Source organism: Tetrao urogallus (genome assembly GCF_951394365.1).
Source record: "Tetrao urogallus genome assembly, chromosome: 6".
In the NCBI taxonomy this organism is placed as follows: domain Eukaryota; kingdom Metazoa; phylum Chordata; class Aves; order Galliformes; family Phasianidae; genus Tetrao; species Tetrao urogallus.
Genome location: NC_136819.1, coordinates 24,401,273 through 24,426,894, shown reverse-complemented (window position 1 = coordinate 24,426,894; position 25,622 = coordinate 24,401,273). Strand labels below are relative to the sequence as shown.

The 25,622-nt window shown below is 48.4% G+C and overlaps 1 protein-coding gene across 1 annotated transcript; it reads right to left on the bottom strand.

Annotated features, from left to right (window-relative positions):
- Positions 1–11,074: 11,074 nt before the first annotated feature.
- Positions 11,075–24,659, bottom strand: SPINT1 (serine peptidase inhibitor, Kunitz type 1; the record flags this gene model as incomplete). The annotated part of the gene is made up of 10 exons (XM_079537550.1): positions 11,075–11,271; positions 12,218–12,274; positions 12,858–13,028; positions 13,272–13,322; positions 14,091–14,216; positions 15,502–15,528; positions 16,028–16,198; positions 17,293–17,431; positions 18,177–18,328; positions 24,221–24,659. 10 exons carry the CDS (start codon positions 24,657–24,659, stop codon positions 11,075–11,077), a joined length of 1,530 nt encoding a protein of 509 aa, XP_079393676.1.
- Between the last annotated feature and the right edge of the window lie 963 nt (positions 24,660–25,622).

Here is a 25,622-nt window from a genome sequence, read left to right as displayed (position 1 = left end):
ATGAAACAGTACTGTTTTGGTGAGCATCTCATGTAGTGCAAACAGAGCTGATGGACCACAGATCCATTCTTGGCAGTCAGTGTGGATGAACCCTGGAGCAACCCAACCACACTGACCACTTCTGACTTGGACATCTCCAGGATTCCCATGTTCTTGATGAGAAGAAATGAGCCACCTCTCCCTCTCAGGGAGATGCCACTCTGAGCCTAGATGCCACTGCTTCTCTCTTTTTCCTCTTCCCCTCCCAGCAATCCACCAGCCAGGATAGATTTATGTTATTTAGTGATAATTTGAAGGTGCTGCCTGTAGCTTTGCCTTCAGGGTGCAAATACACTGGGCTTCTATTCTGGGTTTGTGCTGGGAAGGAAGCAATTGACTGAAAATAAACCATGTCTCAGCAAATACATGGCAGTCATTAAGGGATAATATAATTCAAAAAGTTTTATGGCCTCTCCAGGCGACCACAGCTGGGGTGAACCTTGTCTCATCAGTGCTGACTGAATAGAGTATGACTGATTTAAACAAAGCATTTCTCTGCAACGTAGATACGGCTCTGGCTACAGGGGGGCTGCCCAGTCATAATGTTGGTCACTGACTGCCAGGCTGCAGCAGAAGCGGCATGGTGAACACTCTGAGATGCCAGGGCCTGGCCACGTGGTGGGTCATGGCCCAGAGTTGTTTACATCCTGCTGAGAGCAGAAAGGCCACGAGTCTCAATACAAAGGGAAGGCAGGAAAATGAAGCGAAAGCACATGTGTCTCCTGCACACTCACTGAGGACAATTTGGCTGGCATTTTCCTTTTTGAGAAAATTTGTTTTCATCTTCTTAGACATCCATCTCAAAAGGTGGACAATAGCCTCCTTACCGGTAGGAATTACCACTGTGCTATGAAGAAGACAGAGGCACAAAAAGCAGGTTTGTCTGACAGGGCAAGCCTTTCCATCACGGCAGATCACTGTGGTACATAACACAGTGCAACACTGTTTTGGTCCCCATTGTTCCTTTGCATAAAAGTCTTTGAACTAGAGTTAGTAATTATGGAAGCCACGCTGCAGACAGCTCCTCAGCCGCAGATACGTTTATCAGCAGAGCATCAACCTGCCTGGCTTCCCAGAGGTGGAGATGGCATGGGGTCATGCTTGCGTCAGCTCATCAGCCCTGCAGAGCTGGGATGATCTCTTGCTTTTGTCTCTGTGAAGCAGACAGCATCAGTGGATTTCCCATTACTGATTTAGGTAGCTGCCCAGATTCAGCAAGGACAACATGCCAGGCTCTAAAGGCATTGCAAAGATGGAGAAGTATTTCCTGCTAATTTTAGGAGGTTGAAAACAAGGGGACTTTTAAGTTTAATGAGAAAACAGATCTATGTAGGTTAAAATACATGTTGTCATGAAAACACAAAGGTTTGCTTTCCTCTCACCTTCTCTGAACTTTGGCTGAGTGCTGCTGGCAGACGAGTGACTTAGAAACTCTTACTGACCACTGCAAATCCTCTTTGACATCTACCCTCACATGTTAGGGACAGGAATGCTCAGGTAGTAGGGCAATCTTTTTTGATGTGCCCCGAGGTGAACCAACAAGTCTCAGCCTTCCTGGACACCTAATTGCTAATTTCTGAAATCTCTCTTTTTATGTCTTATTGCTAATCCTATGGGGCTATAAGATCCAGTGCTCTAACCATCAGATGTGTGGGTTGCTACAGTTTGGGGCAAACTGCATGGGGATCTTGAAAGGTAACCACTGGTTAGCCTCTACACTGGGTTCTGTGTTTTCTCTTGCTGAAGGAGAAGAGGAATGTTTTTAAGCAAAGCAACAATTTTTGCAAATTAAATTGGTATGGACCAGACAAAATGGAAGGCAGGTTGGAAAGGAGAAGATGATTTCTTGGTCACAGTGCCTGGAAGTTTTGGAGAGGTTTTCAGCTGGAATACTATGAGGACAAGCCCCTGCCCTTGAAGACAGAGTATGTCATGTCTATGAAAACTAATAGTCTACAAAGTTGAAGAAAATAGAAGGTAAGTGGACATGAGTGAGGAGGCCCCTTCCAGCCCTGTATACAAAAATAGTTTCAAAGGACTGCCATACCTTACAATTACCACCAGGCTGGGGACAGTTCCTGAGCTTTGCCCAGCAATAACACTCATCTCTACGAGAAATTTGGACCATGTGTATTACTTCACTCTAATTGCATCACAGACAAGCATAGACTTGGTCAGGAACCAAACACAGTTTGTCTCATTGGTAGCTTCCAGTTTTAAGAAGCATCATGGCAACAACACAGCATTAAGTAGGGACCGGGCCTCCCAGCCATCACTTCACTTTTTTTCTGGAAAAGCTAAGTAGACAGCTAGTTTCCTTACTGCTAGGTTTAGGACAAGGACTTTGCCCCCATTAGGGTCAGAGAACACAAAAATTGGCCCTAAACACTGGGATGGGAGTACAGCACCCCAGCAGACAGCCCCAAAGCCATGACAAGAAGGCAGCAGGATTTTTCATCACAGAGAGGTGGCCAGCTGAGCTCTGAACACAGCAAAACAGATTTTGGTTTCACTCTCTGCTTCCAGAAGATGAAAGGTAACTTGGAGAGCAATTTGGTGGCTTGGTGTTTACATGTGGGTCTGAGCAGCTGCAGGGCAGGGCAACCCGCGACAGCAGGCAGGGAACAAGAGCCACATAATGGCTGAGCAGGCACCTACAGCTGCCTTCTTCATTTCCCACATTCAGGCTCAAGCATAATCCCAAATCAACATCAAATTTCACCAAAATCAAGCAGAAATCCCCATGGGTGCTTTCTGCCATCCCTGCCTCAGAGCAGCAATAACACATGGAGGAATGCAGGGAGGTTTTGTGAGGAGAGACACCTTTAGGCTTCATCAGCTTTGCTATAAAGCACCGTAGAGCTGGGTGAGAAGTCAGCTGGATCATTTTTACTTCTACTTCCACAGCTGCAGAGCATCACTCATGTATAGGAGCTGGAGTGCAGGTCTCAATTAGATACACTTAAATAGGGACATTTCCTTATCAAGAATTTGGCTCTAAGACTGAAGATTCTTGTCTTGCAATTAGAGGCACCATTGTTTTCACAGCAAAGGCACATCTTCATTCATGAGGGCTCCCATTATGCCTTCTGCAAGGCAAAAGTGTCCCACACTGGGCATTGCCAAAATGTCCTTGGTAGTTCAAAAATGTCTTACCTCTTCCTTTCCTGGCATCATAATGCCCTGTGCAGAAAGGGTCTGGGGGATGTTCAGAGAGACAAACTTCCTGTGTGACCAGAGAATGATGCTGTCTGGCTGCCTGGTACTGTTATATTTGGGTTGTACCACATGGCTCCAGACACCCTGCAATGCATATCAGAAACCACCTGAAAAAAAAAAAAAAAAAAAAAAAAAAAGAAGACACAAAAGAAGGGAGCACTGAGAGTCAAACAAAGGTAGAGTTTATGGGAAAGAGTGGCGGGGGGAAGGAGACAGGCACAAGGAATAGGAAGTCAGGCTTTGAGCAAGCCCTGTCATGTTGCAGGGACCTGCTCTACCTGCCCTCCATGTGACCGCAGCTCTGCCGGCCCACTGCAGGAGAAACGTAGCATGGCAAGAAGGGATCAAGAAGAGATATTCCTGTAGAGCCGATGGCAGTGAGCATGTCAGTTGGCCACAGCCTTGCTGAAGGCACATGTGTCAGGTGGCTCTGGAGAGGAAACAAATGTTTATGGGTGATGTTGCCTACCAGGCTTAGGAAGCTGGCTGTGGGATGGTGACAGAAGAGAGTTCAGTCATCTCTGACCTACAGGTACATCTGGTTGCTGAAAGAGACCAGACATATTCACAAGTAATCACAGCTTATCCTCCATTCCCCTCTTTACGGAAAGGAACAACTCCAGTACCCATAGCATCTGCCTTTCTCCAGCCCTGCAGAGCACAAGAGCTCAGTGACAAGAGCCAACACTCAATAAAAAGCAAGCACTTGGGCTTCTCTATTGCAGAGCAGAAGCAGCAGACTGCAAAGGCAACTGCAAGCTGAGTTTAATCATTCCGTGTTTCATTAGAATCACCAAGGTTGGAAAAGACCTCTAATATCATCCACCATCCACCTATCACCAGTATCTCCCACTGAACCATGTCCCTCAGTACATCATCTAAATGTTTCTTGAACACCTCCACCAACGCAGCCATCCCAAGAGGGAAAGTCACTATGAGCTCTATGGTAGAAAAGGCATTTCTTGGAAGGAGGCTGGTGGGACAGTGACCTCCAGGGAAGAACAAGCACCCTGTACTCCCCACTGTCCTCTTTTCCCAGTTACTGCTCCTGAGTCAAGGACCCAAGGTACACCTAGGTGGGCAGTCCTCATCCCAACAACTCATGTCAGCTGTACAAGATAGGCAGCTCCTTTTGCCCTAAATACAGATCCTGCTTGAGCCCTCGCCCCATGCTGTCCCATCCAGCTGCCTTCTGCTGCAGTAGGCCTGGCTGCAAGGCAGAACCTACAGATTTATATGTGTTGTTCACCACCACTGCTCCCTGGCTCCTTCCTCGCAGCCTGCTTGCAGGGAGCTGTAAGAAGAGTTTCCAGCCCACAGTCAGTTAATCACCCACAATTAGCATAAACCCAATGCAACAGCGGGGGAATAAATGAAAGCTGGGAAAGCCCCCTCTTCCCAGCAGTGGGATGAGGCAATTTACAGAGGGCCCGGAGGTGCGGGAAAGAAGAGCCTTTCATGAGGTTGCAGGTCCATGTGAAATGCTGGGCGAGGGCAGTCCAGGGCAGCACTCCCTCATCCCCAGCTGGGTTAGCCGCCCCAAAAGACACTGTGGTTTCTGTTTCTGCAGGAGCCCAGAAGGTCTCCTCCTGCCATCCTGTGCTCAGCCAGCGCCCCAGGAGCTGGCACAAGGAGCGGCACTAGTGGGAAACACGTCCCTCACAAGTGGAAGGCATTCTGCCAGTATGTTGGGGGGGATTCTAGCAGAAAGAAAGCAGGGGATTACTTTGTTCAGCTCTCTCATGTCTGCTCCTTCCATCTGTGGGCAAAGAAGGGCCTAGAGGTGAAAAATACCTGTGGAAACAAATAGGTATTTTTTCACTGCTGGGGCTTCTGTCTGGACCTCACCTCACTGCCCCAGGGTTGGCCAACAGAGGAAGTTTCCCTCTGTTAGCATTCAAAAGGCAGCATCTGGCTTCACGGGTGGTGTGCAAGCTTACTCATTTTCCTGATGGCCAGGTGTCAAGGGGTTTACAGCCTTGTGTGCCTCAGTGCAACAGGAATGCACCAGAAAAGGAAGAAAATAAATTTTTGCCGGCTGTCAACTTGCATGTATAAATTGATGGGGAAAATGATATTGGGCACATGTGTTGTGCCAGCTCTTCCCTCTATCTGCAGGCCCATTCTCTGAGCAGATCCTGTCTCCAATTCATCTCAGCAGGTGAACATGGAGATGAGGGAAAGGAGAATGGAAATGGTACGGCTGAGCAGCAGGGGGGTGGTGATGGACCAGACAGCAGAAGGCATGGCAGGGAAGCACGTTCGTTGTGCATTTTAAACAGATTAACTTGGGCTTTAGGGAAAGGTAGAAAGACCTCCCCCTTTCCCAAAATACCAGGGCAAGAAGGAAAGGAGGGTTTGTTGACAGGGTGTAATTCTACAGCGTGAGCAGGGATAGTTTCTAAATATGAAAGAGAACCAGTTCAAACTGGTTTAACAGAAACTTTGTGCACCAAAAACCCCTAGTGAGGGCATTAGAACAGCAGCTGTGCATAGAATCATAGAATGGTTTGGGTTGGAAGGGACCCCAAGCATCATCAAGTTCCAACCCCCCTGCCGCAAGCAGGGCTACCAATGTGGTACTAGAGCAGGCTGCCCAGGGCCGCATCCAAACTGGTCTTGAACACTTCAAGGCGTCCTCAGCAGCAGCTCCAGCTGCACAGCCATATACTCCGGCTGCAACCCCAGTGCTTCCAGGTGTCTGCCCTCATGCAAAGGTCACAAATGCTCCCCCCACCCCCTAATACAGATTTGCAGCTGCTTCCAAGACAGAGATAAAGAGTATAGGGTGAGTGCTGGAAGGTATGGCTGCCAACTTCTGACAGACCCAAGGGGAAGAAGACCCAGTGTGTGGAGGACCCACAAGAAGCTTGGAGAGCTGCAGTCGTTTTTCTGCTCTCTGGAGGCTGTCCCAACTCTCTGCTGCCTCCTAGTTGGCTATGATGCTTGGAAGCTGGCTGGGGTATGGTAACATGGATCATAATGGATGGGGAGGAAGGGAACAAGATCCCACAGCTTGAGGGACTCACTGATGGTCATGGCCTCTCACACTGAAGTGTCCAGTGTCAGCAGCACAAGATGTCCCCACTGTTTGACATTTCAGTGTCCAAGGCAGCACCGGTGGGACATTAGGAAATTGTTGCTCCTCCTTGTGGACACCTCAGTGGGCTGGGAAACCACTTTGGGAACCTGCTCTGGCTGAACAACACCCAAATGAATAAAAAACCACATCAGTGCAACCGGCAGACTGTGGTGGAGGCACAGGGAGCAGAGCTAGGACCCAGGTGCAGCTGGAGAAGGAATGAATGGCTCCCACCATGCCTACATGAGAGGGACACTGTGTAAAGAAGAGTTTCTGGCTGGGGGAGTCCTGGCAGCTCAAATTCTTGGGCCAGTACAGTCAGCGCTTTGCTAGAGAACAGCTGCAAATATTTTTTGAGAATCTTGAAGCGTGTAGCATGTGGGTCAGGTGTGTCAGAAGAGAACAAAGACACAATATACTTCATCTATGCTGAGATGTGTGGAAATTTCCCCTCTTCTTGCTAGTGTCTGGCTGACTCCACCAGAGCCCTGAGTCTCTGCAGCCCAAGTCACCTGCTAGCTGCCATCTCCTAAAGCCTCTCGTGCAGGCAGGCTCTGGCAATGTGTTATACACAGTAATTAACCACTGGGACTGGCTTTTGCCAGAAATCATGGAGAGCTGTTACAGAAACCAATGGCAAGTTTCAAAGCTCCTGATGCACCTTCTGAAGAGGACATTTTGGAGCGGCGGTCATTGATGAACTACAGTAACTCTGCAACACCTCAGGTGGCACCTTGCTTTGGAAACAGACGTCTCCCTCTGATGCTGGTCAGCCAAGCTGCCTTGCAGAAAAGCACCTCCTAACCTTTTTACAGTCCCTGTTGCAGAACAGAGTGGATCAACAATAATTTCTCTTAAATAAATGTTATCATTGCTGGCTCTATTTCCCAGCAACTGCAAATTATTACAGTAACACACAGTTCTGCGCTTGAAGACCAGTTGAGAGTATTTCCAATTTCTCTCTCAATTTCATCAAGGATAAGAATGCCTGGAAAGGTTCATAGCCCATTTCCCACACAGGCACTGCTTGAGCAAGCAATGTTTGCTTCCTAAATTCTGGAATAGCATGGCACTTCAAATCTGCATCTGATCTAATTCTAGAAGAATGTCTTCAAACAGGACAAGTGTTGCAGACACAAGCTCTGACCGACGCCACTGCCTTGCACAGACAGCCCCAGATCAGTTTGTGTACCCCCTTATTTAATGATTGCTGGGGGTTCATTTACTCATTCAAACCCCAGGAGGCTGTTACCCAAATGTGGAAGGAAAGAAAAGTGCAGAGCAATGGGGCTTTGAAGCTGCAGAGCTCTTCCTCTGTTGGGAGCCATGTTAAGAGCTTAGGGCACATGTTTGTAGAGCAAGTCTTGTCACTCCCAGTGCTTCTAGTAAGGGGGAGAAATGGCCTTCAGGATTTTTTTTTTACATTCTGCAGAGCAGGAAGACAGGCCCACTCCTCTTTCCGCCTGGGCTGGGAGCTCTCTTGATAACCTGAACAAACTGACCTCAAAGCCAAAATGATTTCTTCCTCAAGCAATAAATTTGCACAGGGAGCTGAAGCAACTTGTCAGAAAGTAGCACATCACCGTGGCCTCTATGCAGGAGACAACATTCCCGTCAGCCAGGCAGGGCCACCCCCATGGTGCAGGAGCAGCTGCTGTGTTTACAGAGCCGTTGTGCCATAAGGGAGTCGGAGACACCCAATATTTAACTGTGAGCTAATGCTTCCTGCCTCTGGTCCCACAGACACACAGGGCTCTCAGGGCCCGTTGGGATCAAGTCATCCAGAAGCTCAGGCAGTCAGTCCCTGGCCCTGGGACCCTCTGGGCAGCAGCACAGCAAAGCAGTTGCCATGGGGTGACATGGCTCTGCCCCGAAAAGATCAAGGCAGCACATAGCTGCTTGTCTCTGGCTGCAGGCAGGGGGAGAGCCGGAGTTGCACGCTGTCAGGCAGAAGCAGGCAGCCAGGGCTCTGCTCGCAGCGGGGTGTGCAGGCAGGGCAGGGTGACCCCACACGGTGCAACTTGGGCTTGCAGGGCTCGGGCGTGCAGCTGAGCAGTAACAGAGGCTCTGAGCTTCCCTGTGCTGTGTTGTAATGACTTCTTGATGACCCTCGTGTCCTCCATCACAGCTTAAAACACAATGATGTGCCTTAAGTGAATGAGAGTGTAATAACATAGCCTTCTCTCTTAGGGTATGTCAAGAGAGACAGCCTTGGCTTCCAACATCCACCATGAGTTGCCCACTCCACACCAAGATTGGTGACTCCATCAGCAGGCCAGTGTGTCTCCAGAGTGCACACAAGGGCAATGTGGGTGCCAGCAGCTGGACAGGACAGCAGGTGTGTGTGGGGGGGGTGGTGTTGGGAGAGGGGTGACAATGATAGCAAAGCACAGAGTGCAGCTAAGAAAAGCTTCATGTGAAGGGGAACAGTGCTGGGACACCCTGTGCTGCCTGTTCAGTGAAGTTTAATGCACATCCATCACCATTATCTTGTGCCTGAGCCATCGTCAGCCCAGAGATGCAGCTCGAGCAGGTTCTGTTTGAAGTGCAGTGTCTGCTCTTGGTTTCAGACCAGAACCAGTCTGACCAGCTGGAGCCCAGTTTCAGGTTACACCCTGCCTCATCTCTCTGAATCAGTGGGCAATGATCTCACTCTCAGCACTCCCAAGGAAGGACTGCTCTCTCTGGTTAACCCTACCTGCTGCATTCACCTGTTCATGGTGTGCCCCCCTTCCCCCAAACCGCAGGACCTGGCTGCAGCAACACCTGCAGATGAAAGGGTGGGAGATAGCAGGCATGGGAACGGCACCTTCCCCTCTGCGGGTCATTGCTTCTCAGACACCACTTCCAAGTCAGATAAGACAAACAATTCCCATTTATTGCAACTTGTATTATCAGAGAGGGTGCACAAAAAGTAAATCAAGATGGTAAGTTTATTGCATAGGCTGGAAGAAAAACAGTGATGGAAGAAATGATACAAGATAGGCCATTAAAAGCCATGGAGGAATCAAACAAGCCCTCCTGCAACAGGGAGAGGCAGCTGGATTGCCACCACGCTGTGGGCAGCCATTTCCTCCCTTCCAGCCTTGAAAGGGTCCAAGAATTTAAACTAAAATCTGTACATAAATTTGTGCTTTCTTACACACACGCGCACACACACACAAACACATCACACACCCTGATTTCCTCTCTTTTCACAGCAGTTTTCCAGGAGCAGCAGGCAAAGGGGGTTCAGGGACTGGTACCAATCCCACGCCAGACTGAGCATACCAGGGACTACAGAAACATCAGCTTCTGTTCACAGCAGAAACCCTCAGCATCCAGAGGCACAAGCCTGATGCTGGAGATGCAGCCATGCAAAGCTGGTGGCATCCTGCTTCATCAGCCACGGGGAAAACACGGCACCTCAGTGTGGTGGAGCTGTTACATGCTGCCACAGGCCCAGGGATGAGCTCTGGGCCCCCCGGGGTGGGTTCATCTTGCACCAAGAGGGACAGGCCAGCAGGAAGGACATCTGGGGACATTCGCTGGCCATGCTCCTGATGCCAGGGACTCAGGTGAGAGAGAGGCTGTGGAGAGGGTAGTAACACTGAAGCAGCAGCACAAGCTTCCTGGAGGAAGCATCAGCTACCAGCTCTGCTCACTGGCACAGCCAGGACCACACAGATGGCATCAGTGCCTCCAGGAAACCCTCTGGTTCCTTCAAACATCCCTTCACTGTGCTTCTCCCCAGCAACCTCTCCTTCCCTTCCTCCCTCAAGCATATTTCCCACACTGCAAGCAGTGCTTTCCCCAAGGTTTCCTTGGGAGCAGAGATTTCCCATGGGCAACACTAGCTGGCACCACAGCAGCAATGGGGAGCTTGATCCTTCTGCCCTCCCTTCAGCATCAGCAGAAAAAGTTTGGGCATTCCCTTTCATTTCACGTGAGAATAAATAGGTATTTTGTGAGCATGTTCAGGGTCAGACTGAACACTGGAAAAGCAATCAGGGCAACTCACAAAGTGGAGGACGCATACTGTATGTAGGTGGCTGCAACATGGCAGCCAGGCAGAAAAACTCTAGGTGTGCTTTTCTGTTAAAAAGCAAAGCCTAGTGATTAAAACAGGTTATTTGTTTTTCCTTCTGTCTTGAGAACAGAAACCACTGGAAAGTGTTGCAGGGCTCAGAACAGGTCCAGCCCAGGTCTGGCTGGTTACCAGAAGCACGCAGCCCGCACAGGGCTCACCACGACCAGGAGGACAGCTGGAAGGCAGGGCAACTTGGCAAAGGTTTGGGAGAAAGGGTAGAAAATCTGAAGCCAAGTGGCAGGAAGCAGCACTGCAAACGAAAAATTGCTGGCCATGGTGAGCTTGTACCATTCACCGTTATGAATGCTACACAGATTCAATCTCAGGGTCCTTCAGTAAGCAGAGCTGAGCTGTGCTCCAGATTTGAGCAAGAAGAAAGATGTCATTCAAAGTTTCACTGGATTGCTTGAGGTTAGGAAGAGATAGACCTCAGAGAGCATCAGAATGCTCCCAGGTCCTGAGTCCAGAGCAGCCGTTTAGCCACGACAATCATTTAGCCATGTCAATTTAGCCACATTACTGCCAAATCATGGCTAGATCTTGGCCTCAGGCTACCAATGTCTTCTAAGAAAGAGCCCTCCAGGCCGAGGCCCCCATCTAAAAGCAAAACTCCAGAAGTTCTTGGGAATGTCCCAGTGTGTGGCTGGGAGAGAGACTGGAGCAGGTCAGACTGGTTTGGTGGCACCATTGTAAAACAGATGCTCGGTGTCCTCTGTAGTGGACAGGGTCGAGTTGGTAGCAGTGGTTGGCTGGCGGCGGCGGCTGCTCTTCCTTCTGCTCTTCAGGAAGAAGTAGCCTATGATGGCCAGAACCACCATGATGCAGATCCCAAGGAGCACAGCAATCACCACTTCAAAGGCACCTGCAGGGGACACATGAATGTGAACAAGTTAGGAGGTCTGCTCCACAAGCTCTGCAGCAGCACACTAAGAACAAGCACAAAAGCTGCTGGAGAAGCTGTGCTGGAAAAGAGGAGAAGGGGTGGGCTGACAACAGGGTGGGCATTGCAAAACTAAGTGAGAAAGACAACTACGTGGAAAAGGGTCTGGCAAGAGTATTTCTGTTCTCCCAGATCACAGCTTCCATCATTTCTTGGATGCACCACGCCCTCTAAAGGCTATTTGGTGACTTTGGCAGAGTTGGCCATTTGGCACAACTTTAAATGTCAAACTCTTCTCCAGTGCTGGATTTTCTCCATACAACAATGTAGAGGCCACAAAGTGAGGTCACAGGGAGCACTCCTGGCCAGGAGAATGCCATGGGAGTGAGGTGTGGTGGTGAATGTGTTGAGAAAGAACTTGTAGCAGTGTTGTGAGCATACAGCTCTGAGGGTTGATAGGGTAATCAGACTTCACCCCAATCTAGCATCCAACATCATTCACATACTCACTTGGGCATTCTTTTTTGCAGAATTTAGTGGTCCTTTTTGTAAATGTGGCCCTGAGGAGGAATTTTGTGTGACATTTTTTGATGTTGAACACTGCAGCATTCATGGATGTTGATAGAAAAGAAATGAGGAGCCTCTGCAATGATCTACAGAGTCACAGACAAAGCAGGAATTGGACCAAAGGTGCATGGTCCACTGAAAAATCTCTCTAGCCCCTGCTAGCGTCCTACAAATACTGCACTACTCCCTTAGTCTCAGAAGGGGCACAGGAAATAGGTAAAAAGGGTAATATTTCCAAGGAAGGGCAAAGTATTTTTCAGGACAGCGAAAGCAACAAATAAACTCTGTATGAGGAACTGTTACTCACTTATCATATCACATATCATCATATCACCATATCAATTATCATATTGTTACTCACTCAACATATCACCGTGAGGTTCAAATGTTTCCCATCTCCGACCAATGGCATCTCTTTCTGAATTGGGAGTAAGAAGAAGAGTTTTAAGAGGAACAAGGGCTGAGACAGTTTTCAGAGGAGCGCATTTCCAGTACTGTGAAATGACTGGATGCATGCAGTGTCAGAATTCCTCCTATTTATGCTGTTGGCCTCCACAGCAACGCCTGCAGAGTACTGCAGTGTGAAATTTTTCCCTCTTGATTGTTTAGAACTTCTCCCTAATATGGAGAATTTTCTTCATTTCTCTCCTCCCACTTGTGGAGAACTGGAGCCAAGCTAGAAAATTATATTCTTTGGAAAGGCCACACCATGACTCTAGCTAGTTTTGTCATGCTACTCTGTACCTTTCTGAACATTAGCATCCACAGAATTTCTCCAGCTCTGACAAATGACAGGCTGTACTGCAGACATTCTGTAGACATGCGTTGTTCCCCATAAGCAGTCAATACATTGCAGAACATTGTGGGGCATGGCCAGGACTTGAGAACAGAGCTGCCTTGTCCAAAGGCTCCAAGTCACTGCCTCTTTGTCACCACAGAACTTAATCTGGATGGATTTTCCAAGTCTGATCTGTATTCCAGCCCTCACTATTCCTGCTTACTTGTGACACCTGAACATGATTTCATGCACTCTTCCTCTTCTTCAAAGTTGTTCATGTTGCCATCACAGCCCCCGTAGGTGAAGCGGTCGCATTTCTCAGAGAAGGGATTATAGTACCAGCGAGGGATGCTGTCTGTGCACTGTCCAGTGTCAGGCAAGTCCACGCAGTGAGCTGGCAAAGCAAAGGAGAGATGCTGTAGCCCAAGCAGCGTCCTACCAGAGCACCAACTTCTGCTCATGATAGAAGAGCACAAGCACTGTAGCAAAGGCAGACCTATAGCACTTGGGTGCCCACCGCCCATCTGGCAGCTGCTCAAGTTGGCAAGGCCAAGGTGAGCTGCCACTACCAATACTGGGCTGAAGGAAAAGGCAAGAGCTGGCAGACGTCAGCCAAAGTGCTCCTGACAGTGTGTACCTTGCTTATGTGTGACATTGATTTTCTGCAGTCTATTGAACTCACGAGCATCTGCAAGAGAAATATTTTATGTTAATCTTAGGGCATTCCTGCACATTTATTTGCTACAACAAGCCAGGGAAAAGGAGATATACTCTGAGGTTCTTAGATAGCTCAAAGCTATGAGAGGAACATGGGAAAACACAGTGTAGTAACTAGAAATGATTTCCAATTTGAGTTCAACTTTCTTAGATTTTTCCACCAAGAAAAAAAAGGGGAAGATGCTCTCACTCCAGGTTTTAAGAAGTATGAAAAAGTACTGGTCTGGGAAATAAGTGAGGGCAAAATAAGAAGCCTGGGAAGGTAACAAAATACCCACACATAGGGAAGAGATTACGTGAATTTTGTGAGAAGGAGAGAGGGAGATTACAGACTTTGGCAGCTCACCACTGTGCATTTACGTTAGCATAATGTGAGGATGTTAAGGGGGTTTTGATGCTGAACCAATTGGGAGAAGTCATGGTTTAATTTCCCACCTCCACAAACTAGGAGAGAAGGTATGATCATCCAGAAATAAAACACTGGCAGGGGAGGGGAAGGCAGGCTCTGAAGTCTTACAGGCAGGGACAGGGAAGACAGTAGAAGGAAAAATCCCAGCGGGGAGATCAGCTGTAGCAGTCAGAGATATGGGAGATGGCAGAACCTGAAAATATGGCAATAGTGAGAGCTCGTGCAGGGTCAGGAGAATACAGAGCAACAAAAAGCAGAGTCAAGCATTGAGCACTGCAGTCATCCCTGCGCAGATACTAAGTTTTCTAAGCCAGAATGTGAAGAACTTACATTGTTCACAATACACCTCGTCTGATCCATCAGCACAGTCTGGAGTTTCATCACACTCCAGATAGGCATCAATGCAGCAGCCATCCTTGCATCTGAACGAGGAGGCCTGACAATTCCCATTGCATACTGTGTCAGAAACAGTTCAGATAGTTCATTAAAATTTGCTCATTTTCCCTGCCACACAGATGTGTTATGAACGACTTAAAAAGCGGTGAAAGGGCTGGCAAAGGTCTCTCTTCTGTGCCACTCAACTCAAAAAAGAAGAAAATCATTTCTTGCTTATAAGCCAAGCAGTGCTCAGGGAACAGCCATGCTTCCTCTCAAAACAGAAGTCTGCAGAAGCTGGAGGCAAGGCATGGTAATGCCCCAGTCACCATGGGGACCTGGTGACAAAAGAACCAGACACGGAGGAAGTACTCAATACCTTCTTTGGCTCAGTGTTCACTGGGAAGGAGTGCCCACTGGACTCCCTGGTCCTTGGCTTAAGGGCAGAGTCTGGGGCAGTGAAGCCACATATGGGGAAGATCACTTAGAATTTTGTGAGCAATACCAAAAATGGGGGAAGTAGGGAACTCAGTGCCATGCAGCGAGGGCTGGGCAGGCAGGAGAAGGCTTCCAGCTCTGCTCATAAAGCGCAAAGGCAAATGCAAAGACAAAACAGAGAGTTAAACATCCCACACCTGATATAGAACAACTCCACACAAGAACAGCATCTGGACACCAAGAAGTGATAAAGGATTTGTACAGAACAGCCCTGGGAGTCAAGGTGGACATAGTGAACGTGAATCAGCAGAGAGCTCTTGTGGCAAGGATGTCCAACTGCACAGCAGGCTGGGAGAGCCAGCAGAGACAACTGGCCATCCTCCTCCGCCCCTGAGGTGGTCCCAGCTGATCAGTGCTCTGCCCAAGTCTGAGCTCTCCAATGCACAACAGACACCAGCATGATGGAGTGAAGCAGCAAAGATGCAGCAAGAGACTGGAGCACATGACCTAGTGTGAAGTTTTGAAAAAGACAGACCCTTTTTGGAGATACACAGTAAAAGGGTGAGCAGCAACAGACAAACAATCCAATAAGGGAAACTGATTCGAATAGAAGGGAAAACAAATATGAGGGCTGCCCAGAGAGAACATAAAATCTCCTTCCTCAGGGATACCCCAATAGTGGCTTGAACAGAGCCCTAAGCAGCCTGACATAACTCAAAGCTGGCCCTACTCTGAGTAGTGGGTTGCACCCCAGGCACAATTTCCAACCTGAATTATCCTATGATATGAAAGTGAAAGGCTTGGCAAAGAAATTAGTCCCTGACACCTCATTTTCCACACTGAGTGCTAATCAAAAAGCCACAGGAATGGATATGAGACACTAAACCTGAGCTTACAGCAAGATTATATAGAGGAGCAGGAGGCTTACCTGGCATTTGTCGCCCGCTGACAGAGCCTGAAGAGACAAGGGGAAAAATAAAGTTAATTTACCACCACACTGCTTTGTCAGCATAGAATCAGCTTTATATTGCTTCATGTTTCTCCTAAGAAATGTGCCTTTTCTGGAACAAAGCCCTGTAGTGGTGAGGAGTAGAAATACAGAATTTAGGTTAAGGATGCTGGATGAAAATTTGGTGAGGGTCTGTGCAGCCAGGGACATACCAGGAACACCTGGCACTGAAGACATTGTGCCAGAAGGAGCCAGTTCTTACTGATGCCTGCCCTGGTTAGTTACACCAACATGTGGCCAGTGGTGATGATTTGATGCTAAAGGAAGCTAGTCTGGCATCAACTAGGGGAACAGAGAGCCAGGAGCTGGGTACTGTGGGACCCTCATCAGCCTCATCTCCTCAGCTCTCCAGACTATATCTGCTAGCCACAAAGGTGCAGTCCTTGCCCATAGGGACATCCAGATCCTATGAAAAAGAAGGGGCTGATTTTTGAAGCAGACTCACCTTTAACATTCCTGCAGGCAAGTTTACATTCCTCTTCCCGTAAATAGTTATTCTTGTTAGGTTTGCAGCCGCCAAAAATGAACTCCTGACACTGCTGAAGAGTTGGGTTATAAAACCAACGTGGAAAAGAGCCTCGACACCAACCAACCTTCTTTGGAGTCAAGCAATGCTCTATCAACAGAGTTAAAATAAGAGGGTCTGGTTAGCATGTTTTACCTTCACATAGAGAAAAGAAAATCTTCCAAAGGAAAGTTTGTCAACAGTGTGGATGTTTGTCTGAAAAAGAAATACAAAATGTGAGTGGCAAGGGGAAGGCAAATTGGGAATCACATAATGTGTTTTCTTATATAATGTATATAATGTATTTTCTTATACTTATTTCTAATACTTATTTTCTTATGCGGGAGGACAGAGTACAAAATCAATTTAGGAGGTGCCATTTTCATAAAAGCAAACAGCAAAGAGTTCAGCTGTGAAACTCCTTGCTTCAGGATGCTGCTGCTGTGTGAAGATTCATTCATGGATATTGAATACAAAGACACCCTATTTGCTTAAAAAGGCTGCAAATTCCTTGGTGGCTAGCCAAGCACAGCAAGGGTTTACTGACAGCATGTCATGTTCTTGCTATTATCTAGTGTTAAACTCTGGGCACTGTTGTATGCAGTGCACTAGATTTCTGACAGAGTGACTTGATATGGATGTTCTTTTAGTTTTATGGTACTTGAGGCACAAGAAGAAATTCTCTGCTTGACAGCTAGGCCAGCATTTGTCCAAGAATTCATTGCCCCAGTGCAGTTATAATGCTGAGTACTTTGATCATTAAAAAAGGCCATTATAGTAAAACATACAGGTAACTCCGGGGCCATTCTGAACATCACACAGATGACTTCACCTGTCCTGTGGCTTAAGGGAATTAGGCCCTTCACAATAAAACCACGGAGTCAACAAATCCTTTTGGGTTCTTCTCTTTTGCTCTCAGATGTATCCTCAGGATCCAGCTACTCTGGGGTTATCCAGTAAAAGAGGCAATGGCACACAGAGAGGATCAGACTATTGTAGGCCACCTCTTCTATAAAAGGATGAGAAAACCCTAAAATAGACAGCTACGAATGGAGAGACCTTTCACTGTTTGTCAGGTGCAGGCTTTTATTGTGAGAAGTTGACATGCAAGCCCACTCTGCTGCCTGTGCTCTTTTCCCATCTGCCCCGAGAGAAGGGCTGGCAAAGCTCCCCAGCTCGGGCACACTAGATGTCTGTGGGCTCACCTTCAGTCTGCTCAGAATTCAGCACTATGATGGTGATGTTGGTGAAGTCTTGCTGCTGGGCAGTGTCTGTGACAGTAAGCTGGAAGACGTAAGTGCCCACCTGTAGGTTGGAGATTTCTGCCTGGTCTTTTTCAAGCTTCTGAGAATGCAAAATAAAGGAAGAAAAGGCATGTGTAATGACAGGATGAATGAAGCCCACGTTTCTGCTGTATTAGGAAGAAACAAGTTTGGATGGAAAACCCCAAGCAGAATTCTGGCTTTAAAAATGTCACAGAATCACAGAATTGTAGGGGTTGGAAGGGACCTCCAGAGATCATGGAGTCCAACCCCCCTGTCAAAGCAGGTTCCCTACAGCAGGTCGCACAGGTAGGCATCCAGGCAGGTCTTGAACATCTCCAGAGAAGGAGACTCCACAACCTCCCTGGGCAGCCTGTTCCAGTGCTCCGATGTCTCAGTGCTTTGGCTTAGGGTTTTTGTTTTTGAGTTTGTTTTTTTTTTTTCATAAAAGTTGCTTTGGCTGGGCTAGGGGAAACAAAAAAGGAGAGCAGCATCTCCAGATTTCCACAATCTCCTACAGCTAGATATTACTACTCTTCAAAGTCAGCTATTGGCTAGTATACTAAGTCTCCCAGAAGGTGCCACAAGAGTTCCATACAAGCTTCAAGGCTTTCTGGAGTATTTAGCAGAAGTTTTACAGCAACTGTTTGTTCTTCTAAAACCACAAGCCCCATTGAACATCTGCAAAGTAGTGTTCACGCCCTAGAGATGCTGGAGCTAGTCAGAAGCCTTGGCTTCTGCTCCAGCTCAGCTAAATTTGGACATCCCAACAGGGAGCAGACTGCGGGCAACACAGACCAAATTGTTTCCTTTGTTCATCTCCTTACCTTTATCTCCGCAGAGGGGTCACCGAGGACCTGTTTCCATTCATACGTGACAATCCCGTGGTCATCTGTGCTGTCTGTGCCTCTCAGCATCACTGGCTCCCCTGGCTGCACCCGCATGTCCATGCCAGCACGGGCTATTGGAGGACGGTCATCTGTGGAGGAAGAGCAGAGCAAAGCATTGATAGAGGCAGCTCTCCAGTCCTTATCCACATTATGAGAAAAGGGGACTCCTCCAGAGTAAATCAGTATGGATGCCATTCACTAAAAGGAATACACTTTAATACAGCTGTGCTTCTTGCAGCCTGTGTGAGCAACAGGTGATCAGTACCGTTACTGCTGCCCTCAGCCATTTAGTAACTCCACAACTCACTCTGGCAGTGCCTTTTGAGCCACATCTGCCCACAGAAATCCCAGGAGGAGGCTTTCCCTGTGGCTACAGCCTCCATGCTTTCAGCAGTGGGAAGAAGGCCACGCAAACAGCACAGAGCAATCTCCACCCCACCACTAATGGAGATGACCTGATGTGGGTGGTAAAGAATGTGGAATGGACTCTCTTCATTCCTACTGCTGGCTCTACGCACTGCACTGTGCACTTAACTGGAGCTGTGCAAGGGGGGGATGGATGTGAATGGATCCCACCTCATCTTCCGCCCCACTCTCTGACACAGGTGCTTTAGAAAAAGCACACAAATGCCATTCATGCCACTGTTACTTTTTGTCCCACTCTACAAATTAACTCAGCAGCAGCCCTCACAGTCCATTAAACTCTTCTACGAACAGTGAGCTAAGAGATGAAAACTGATCTCTGCCAGTGCCAGCAAGATCAGACTGCACAGTGACACACAGTGAGCCTGACTCATTGTTCCTTTTTTGACTCATTGTTCCTCCAAGGTCTGAACGCCTTCTGTTTGGCTCAGACCATAAAACCCCACCTGGTAGTTCCCATACCAGGACTCAATGGTCAGGTTCAACCTGTGCCTTTTGGAAAGGCATCAATTTTCATTTTCAATCTAGATGTGTCACTCTACCATTCTTATACAACTGGAACTGAACAAGAGGATTACTGCCCAAAGCCTTTGGTTGGAAAACTATTCCCTCAGTTAATTACTTTCACTGTTTCCGACCTGGTCTTAATTTTCTGCTGTATTTCTAGATTCATGTCCCACCTGTTGCCCCTTGCTAGAGCCTACTGAAGGGACCTGATGTATAAGGCATATATGCAAACAAAGCTGATATTAAAAACAAGCCATTTGTTAGTTCTTTCACCTATTAATTAAGCAGGATAGAAGGTTTTGCAACGTGTACTCCAGGTGAGACTGACCACATATCCATGCAGAATTTTCTATTTTCCAGTATCTTTTGATACTTGATGAAGACACCAAGCAAAATCAATCATCCTTTTGGGCACTGTTCCTAACTGCAGACCTGCAGCTCTCCTCCCTCATTTCAGGAGTCAGGCTGCCTTTTGCTATGTGAGAACTTAATCACCCTGCAGCTGCAGGGCTTCCGGTTAACTTTATTACACCAGCTGCTCCCTACTAAATGTCACCAGCATTATCTTTTAGTCCTCCTCATGTAGCACCACGGGATAAGGCTTTCAGCAGCAGCCACCAGAACAGGCAGAGGACAGAAAAATGGCATTTTCATCACAAGCAGAGGTGCCCACTCCAGTATCCTTTGGCCTTTGGGTGAGGCATTGCTCCCTGCTGGTTTCCTCTCAAAGGGCTGCCTGCCAAAGTGGTAGAAACTGGCCCCAGTGAGGCACAAGGACAGCTGGAAGACACCAAACTGTGCTGGGCCAGCCTGGCCGTCTTGGCTTTGAGCAGGGCTGGCAGAACAAATAAATGGAGTTTTGTTTTATTTTCAAGAGATCTTGCCCAGGGTCACAGGAGCATTCGTAGCCAAAGGAATGACTTCAGCTGACAGTGCTCTCCAAACAAACTAGGAAACAACAGCCCCACAGCTATGTGGTACACAGCACCACGAGCTCTGGAAATGGATGCTCCTGCTGTTCTGCTGGGCCAACAGATGCCATGAGCCCAACCTTGAGAAATGCAATCTGCTCCTTGCTGCCTTCGTGCCAGGCTGAGCTCATCAGGTGGGGGCAGACACAGGGGAAGACCAGTTCTGCAGAGCCACAGATCGGTCGTTAACTTACAGCAACTCCAGGTCATTCTTTTCCTTGACATTTTTAAGCACACACACTTTAAAAAAAAAAAGAAAAAAAGAGAAAAAAAAACACCAGAAAAACAAACAAAATGCTTTACTGCAGATTGGTTCAGTTGCTTTGAGTTATGGATTGTACAGTGAAGTAAAAGATTGGTTCTGATTACAGGGTCAGCTACCTCTCCAGATCCCATCTTTGGTGAGCAACATTCCCCAGGTGTGCTCATCCCCAGAAAGCCAGAGGGTTTGCTTGTGTGCAGGGACTGCCAAGGAGGACCTTTCCATAGAAATGAAGGACTTCATTTTCAGAGGGCTCTACTTTCTCTCCTTCGAATATGAGAAAGCTCACCAACATCGGTGTATTTTCATCACTGACTGTATGAAGCAGGTGGGCATTCTCCACCTGAGCTTTATAGACAAATGCTTACTGAGCTGGGGTCAATGCCAACAAACTGCTGTGGAAAGGGAAGTTCTCCATTCAGCTCCTTTCGCTATGAAAGGCTGTCTGAAAAATGAAAGCTGCCTTTGTTCTAATGCTCTTTGGAAAGTTTCTGTAGAAGTCTGTAATTAACGGGGATATTAAAGCTTTATGATGCTGTTGCATGTCATGCTCTTTTCTGTGGGGCACCAGCTGCTGGAGTCACGTCATCGAGTGACAAATTCAGCTTCCAATCAAAATACATAGGAAAAAGATTTATCTTTCATTTTTGCTGATCCTGCAGAAAAACTCAGTAGAGTAAATCCAAAATGCTCACAGCTAAAATCTTGCACATTTGAGTGTCTCATAGGTTATTCAGGTCTCAGTTTCTGTTTTTTGCTTTTCAAAAAATTTTCAGGTCACTTCAAGGCTTATTCAGCGAATGGTTTACTTGGCTTCAGCTCTACCAGTGAGTAAACCTGAACCAAAGTTGATAGGAAACAGAAGTCTAAAGGACACTGAAATCCTATGAAGGCTGTAAAAGTAAGCACAGGGGTGGGAGGGGACCCCAGCAGGGGCCTTGCTGTCAGAAAAAGAACACACTGGTAAAATCCTGCAGAAGGCAAAGCTCCCAGTGTGAGGATTTCTATTTTGGTGCTCACATTCCAACTACCGCCCTTGAGACATAAATTCACAGAAAACCAGATTTTCTCCATTCCAGCACTCACAGAGATTATACCACGCTGTGGGTACTTGAGACTGTAAAGTGATATCTCAGTACAGCAGAATGTGCTGAGATTGCCTCTGCTTGTTTATCGTCACTCCCACAGCCCACGCTGTGCCTTGGCACGGCTCGTTGTGGCCCCCACAAACCAAAAGGCCAGACACCAGCACTAGGAAGATTTTCCACAACTTATGCAGCTCTCAACACTCATTGACATGAAGCTTTGCAGGAGGGGAATCCAGCAGCTCGGCTGAGCCTCTCAGGCAGGAGCACAGCTTGCTGCAAAACCCTCCCTGCTGCCCACCCGTCTCCCATTCAGATCAGGCATTTGGAGCGTGTCACCCAGCCTTTCACAACCCCCACAAAGAGTTCGGTTCAAGAAACGGACAAAGGTTCAGGGAGGTTATTTTCCAGCATCACGCCCAGAACTGGTTTGCCCAGACCAGAATAAGCTCACGGTGGTTACCTCAACACCGGCCTCCATGATTACCAACAAAGTGCAGGTGAGCCTGCCCCTCCCCAGTGAGCCAGGCAGAAAACTCGCAGCAAAGTTCAGGCTGGGGAGTGATTTAAGGGGGTAGAGCTTCTTAGTTATGGCAGCAGGAGCTTTTGCTGTTGCCAATACCTGGAGGTTTTTTTTCTGAAGCTGTAACACCTCAGCAGGACGGCAGTGGCACACGCCAAGGCTGCCCTGACCCTGTGCCGTTTCCACATGCAATGCTTCCTCTGTCTCCCTCTCCTAGCTTTTAGCTGCTCAGGAAACACTCCATAATTAAATCTGTCTTTCAGCAGTCCCCAGCTGTGCTTTCTTTCAAGTGTTACCTATCTCCACGTGAAAAGTTATAAGCCTCTGAATCCAGCAAGTCTATTGTAGCAGTACTGTGAGTCCTGCAACATGTGGCCGTTCTCTTTAATATCACCCACTGCGGTGCTAAGCCACATAAACACATATTTCACTATTGGCTAGAAAAGCATGCTTTTGATCCTCATTTTTGCAGAGCCCATCTGGAGATTGCCACTGAGCACACCCTCGGGGCTCTGAGGACACTAGACAGCATATAAAGAAGGGCATCATACAGTTCCCCACCACTCTTCGGCACCCAGCCCTGGAGACGATGACAGCCCAGGTCCAGAGCAGCCACAAAGCTTTGCACATTCAGAGAGGAGCAGCACGACAGTGAGCAGACATCTTTGTCTGCAGCACAAAATTAGGTCCAAGAGGAAAGCATAGGGGGAAAGTCCAGTGTGCTAAAAACATCTTCCTTACCCTCAGTTTCACCCTGCCTCTTCAGGTATCCACAACAGGTCCGGAAGGAAAACCCACATCCAACATCCTTTTTGCTGCCAGGTGGGCTCATAGAGCACTTCTACCACGTTCTCCATTTCCACTGTGGTCCCTCTGCTCCACCATTACCACCTCACACTCAACCATGGGAGCTGGCCTTGCACAGCTGCGGGCACCATGGGGAGGGGGCTGCAGCCTGCTGGTCTGCAGAGGTGAAGGGACCTCGTTGCTCAACAGCACATCATATTTTCAATCTAACCTTGTGAAACCAGGATGCACTGAGGATGATGCATTACCTTTTCCTCCTACAGAAAAACATGTGGGAGTTCAGGCAGCTGCTATCATGCCACCTCTACTCCTGGAGATGTGGCTTTCAGTGCATCACTAGCTGTACCCCTGTGGAAAGGCTTTTGAGCCTGGAGCAAAGGCATGGGAATGCCTTCTGCAACAAGGAGCTGAGATTCACCAGAAAGCCCTAAAATGCAGTGGGAAGCAACTAGGGGAAAGAGAAGACAGGAGAGCCACCTCTGCTCTGCCAAAAGTTGTTGGCCTCGCAGGCTGGCACATCCAGCAGAAGATCCAAGACTATGCAGCTCACATGATCAAGTGTCACGCACTCAGCTGCTCCCCTGGGCACCTGCACTGTGCCCCAGGGGCGGGCTGGGGGGCTGAGGAAAATCTCCTGGAAGCTCTGTCCATTCCTCCACAGGCAGTAAGCTGGTTAAAGCTGCCAAAGACCAAGTCGTGCCAGAGGCTTGTTAGGCTTCCTCCAAAACAAGGGAGGAAGGAAGCAACAGGAGGAGTTGGTTTTCGTGTTTCGGAACACAGCATTTTAAGGAGATCACAGAGCACGTGGCTGGTGGCCAGGTACAGATTAGCTTGTTTTTCACCTGGATTTCTAGGCCAGGTGCAAACTTTCTGAGCAGGTAAGCAGAGGCTGAAAGAGATAAACAGACCCAGAGTGGAAGCGACATGATCAAAACCCAGCCAGCAAAACCAAGCAGCCTCAACAAGCCCCACAGAGGGGTCTCACAAGACTGGGGCTGTGGCAAAAGGAAAGGTATGCAGGTTGTGCCCTGTCTCCAGCCCCCAAGCAATTAGGAACTTAATGCAGCCCTTTAAATACAGGGATGTTTCAATTTTAGAGGATTTCACTTTCCAGCCTTACAGGGCTGGGTAGGAGGAACAAAGGAGGGAGAAAGAAGAAAAACAATATATTTTTCTCTGCCTTGTCAAGAATAAAAAATACAGCCTGCATTTGGTAAACACATGCTCCACCTGTTTCAAATAGGTTACAGAATGGCTCCTGCTCTATTTACTAATAAGTAAACTGGAACAGATCGTGAACTGATGAAATGCAGCAGCACAAATAAGAAATGGTAGAAATGAGGCCCAAAGCCCTCAGTGCTTGCCTACCCCCAGCTTGCACAGATCCTTTATGTACTCCTTACCACTAGATCCATGTTTCTGTATTGCCTGGTGGTAGGTATCATAGACGTCCCTCTTCAGGAAGTTGAGAAAGCCGACCTTCTTGGCGAACCTGCAGACGAATGTCTGCTCATAGAGACAGTTGAGGAGAAAGCAGCCCCGGATGTGGTCTTCCTCTGAGGCCAGGTCCTGCTCCACAAGGGCCAGGTTACAAGCAGGGTCCTTACAGCAAGCCCTCATGCAGTCCCTGCTCCGATGGACCATGGGGGATGATAAGAAGGTGGCTCCATTCTGAACGGAGGCATCTGTGTCCAGCACCAAACTCGGTATCCCTGCTGTAAAGTTCTCCAGGCACATTTCTCCAAAGGGCTTTGTCTCCTGCTCTTCACCAAAGACCACCCTTGCTACCAGCACCAGGCAGACCCAGAGTCCGGTCTGTGGACCTGGTCTTCCTCTGGCCATCTCGGCAACCCGATCCTTCCTGCCTTGTGACCCTAGTCCTTTCCTAAAGGGAGAGAAAAAACAGACAAGCTAAGAGGGATGGTATCCAGGTACCTGCCAACGTGGGGTGAGCAGGGATCTGGAGCATGCCCAAGGCCCCATTTGCCCCAGGTGGCCAACGTGTCCCCCCACCCTGCAAGCTCACCCCCAAACTGACGTTACCGGCCCCCACCTGTGCGGCCTTAGATGGACCGATGCCAGGAGTGGGGTGTCCCCCTGGTCCCCTACACCTTCACCTCTCAGGTGTGCCCTCAGCAGCGTCCAGTGCAGACAAAAGCACAGAAGGGGCAGGAAGTGAAAACCAACTCCCAGAGAGAGGGGAAAAAAAATCAAGTCACTCCCCTCCACGCTGCATTGCGTAAGAGGAAGGGGAGGAGAGCGGGCTGATACCATCTCCAGCTCAGCTGGCAAGGGAGTGAAGGCTCACAGGGAGCACCCAGTGCAACCCTGTGTGTTTGAAAACCGCACACTCGCTCAGGTGCAAGGGCACCCAGCACCTTGCCATGCTTCAGCCAGCCAAAAGCCCAGACCTGCTGTGCTGAAAGCCCATGTCCTCTGGTGGTAGCTCTCACAGCCCAGCATCACTGAAGGGTGGCACAGAGCCCAAGTTTCGCTGACCCAAATGAGTCAATCCCCAGCTCCGTCTCACAGCCTGCACCCACTGCCAGAGGTTTCCTGCTCAAAATCATTTGTTTCAATCTTTGGGGGCATAGTACTCCTCTTGTATAGTTCAGTCACAGACAGGAACGCAAAGGCTGCTTGCTCTAACTGGGTTGCATTCCCTACCTTCCTGCTTCTGTAGAGTGGAGATCAAATTCCCTTGTTCCTCAGCTACATTGGTGCCACCCCCTTCCTCTGCAAACAGTCCCAAAGCCCCTGGGTAAACTCTTCTTATCTCTGTGTCACAGAGCTTAGGAGTGCAGG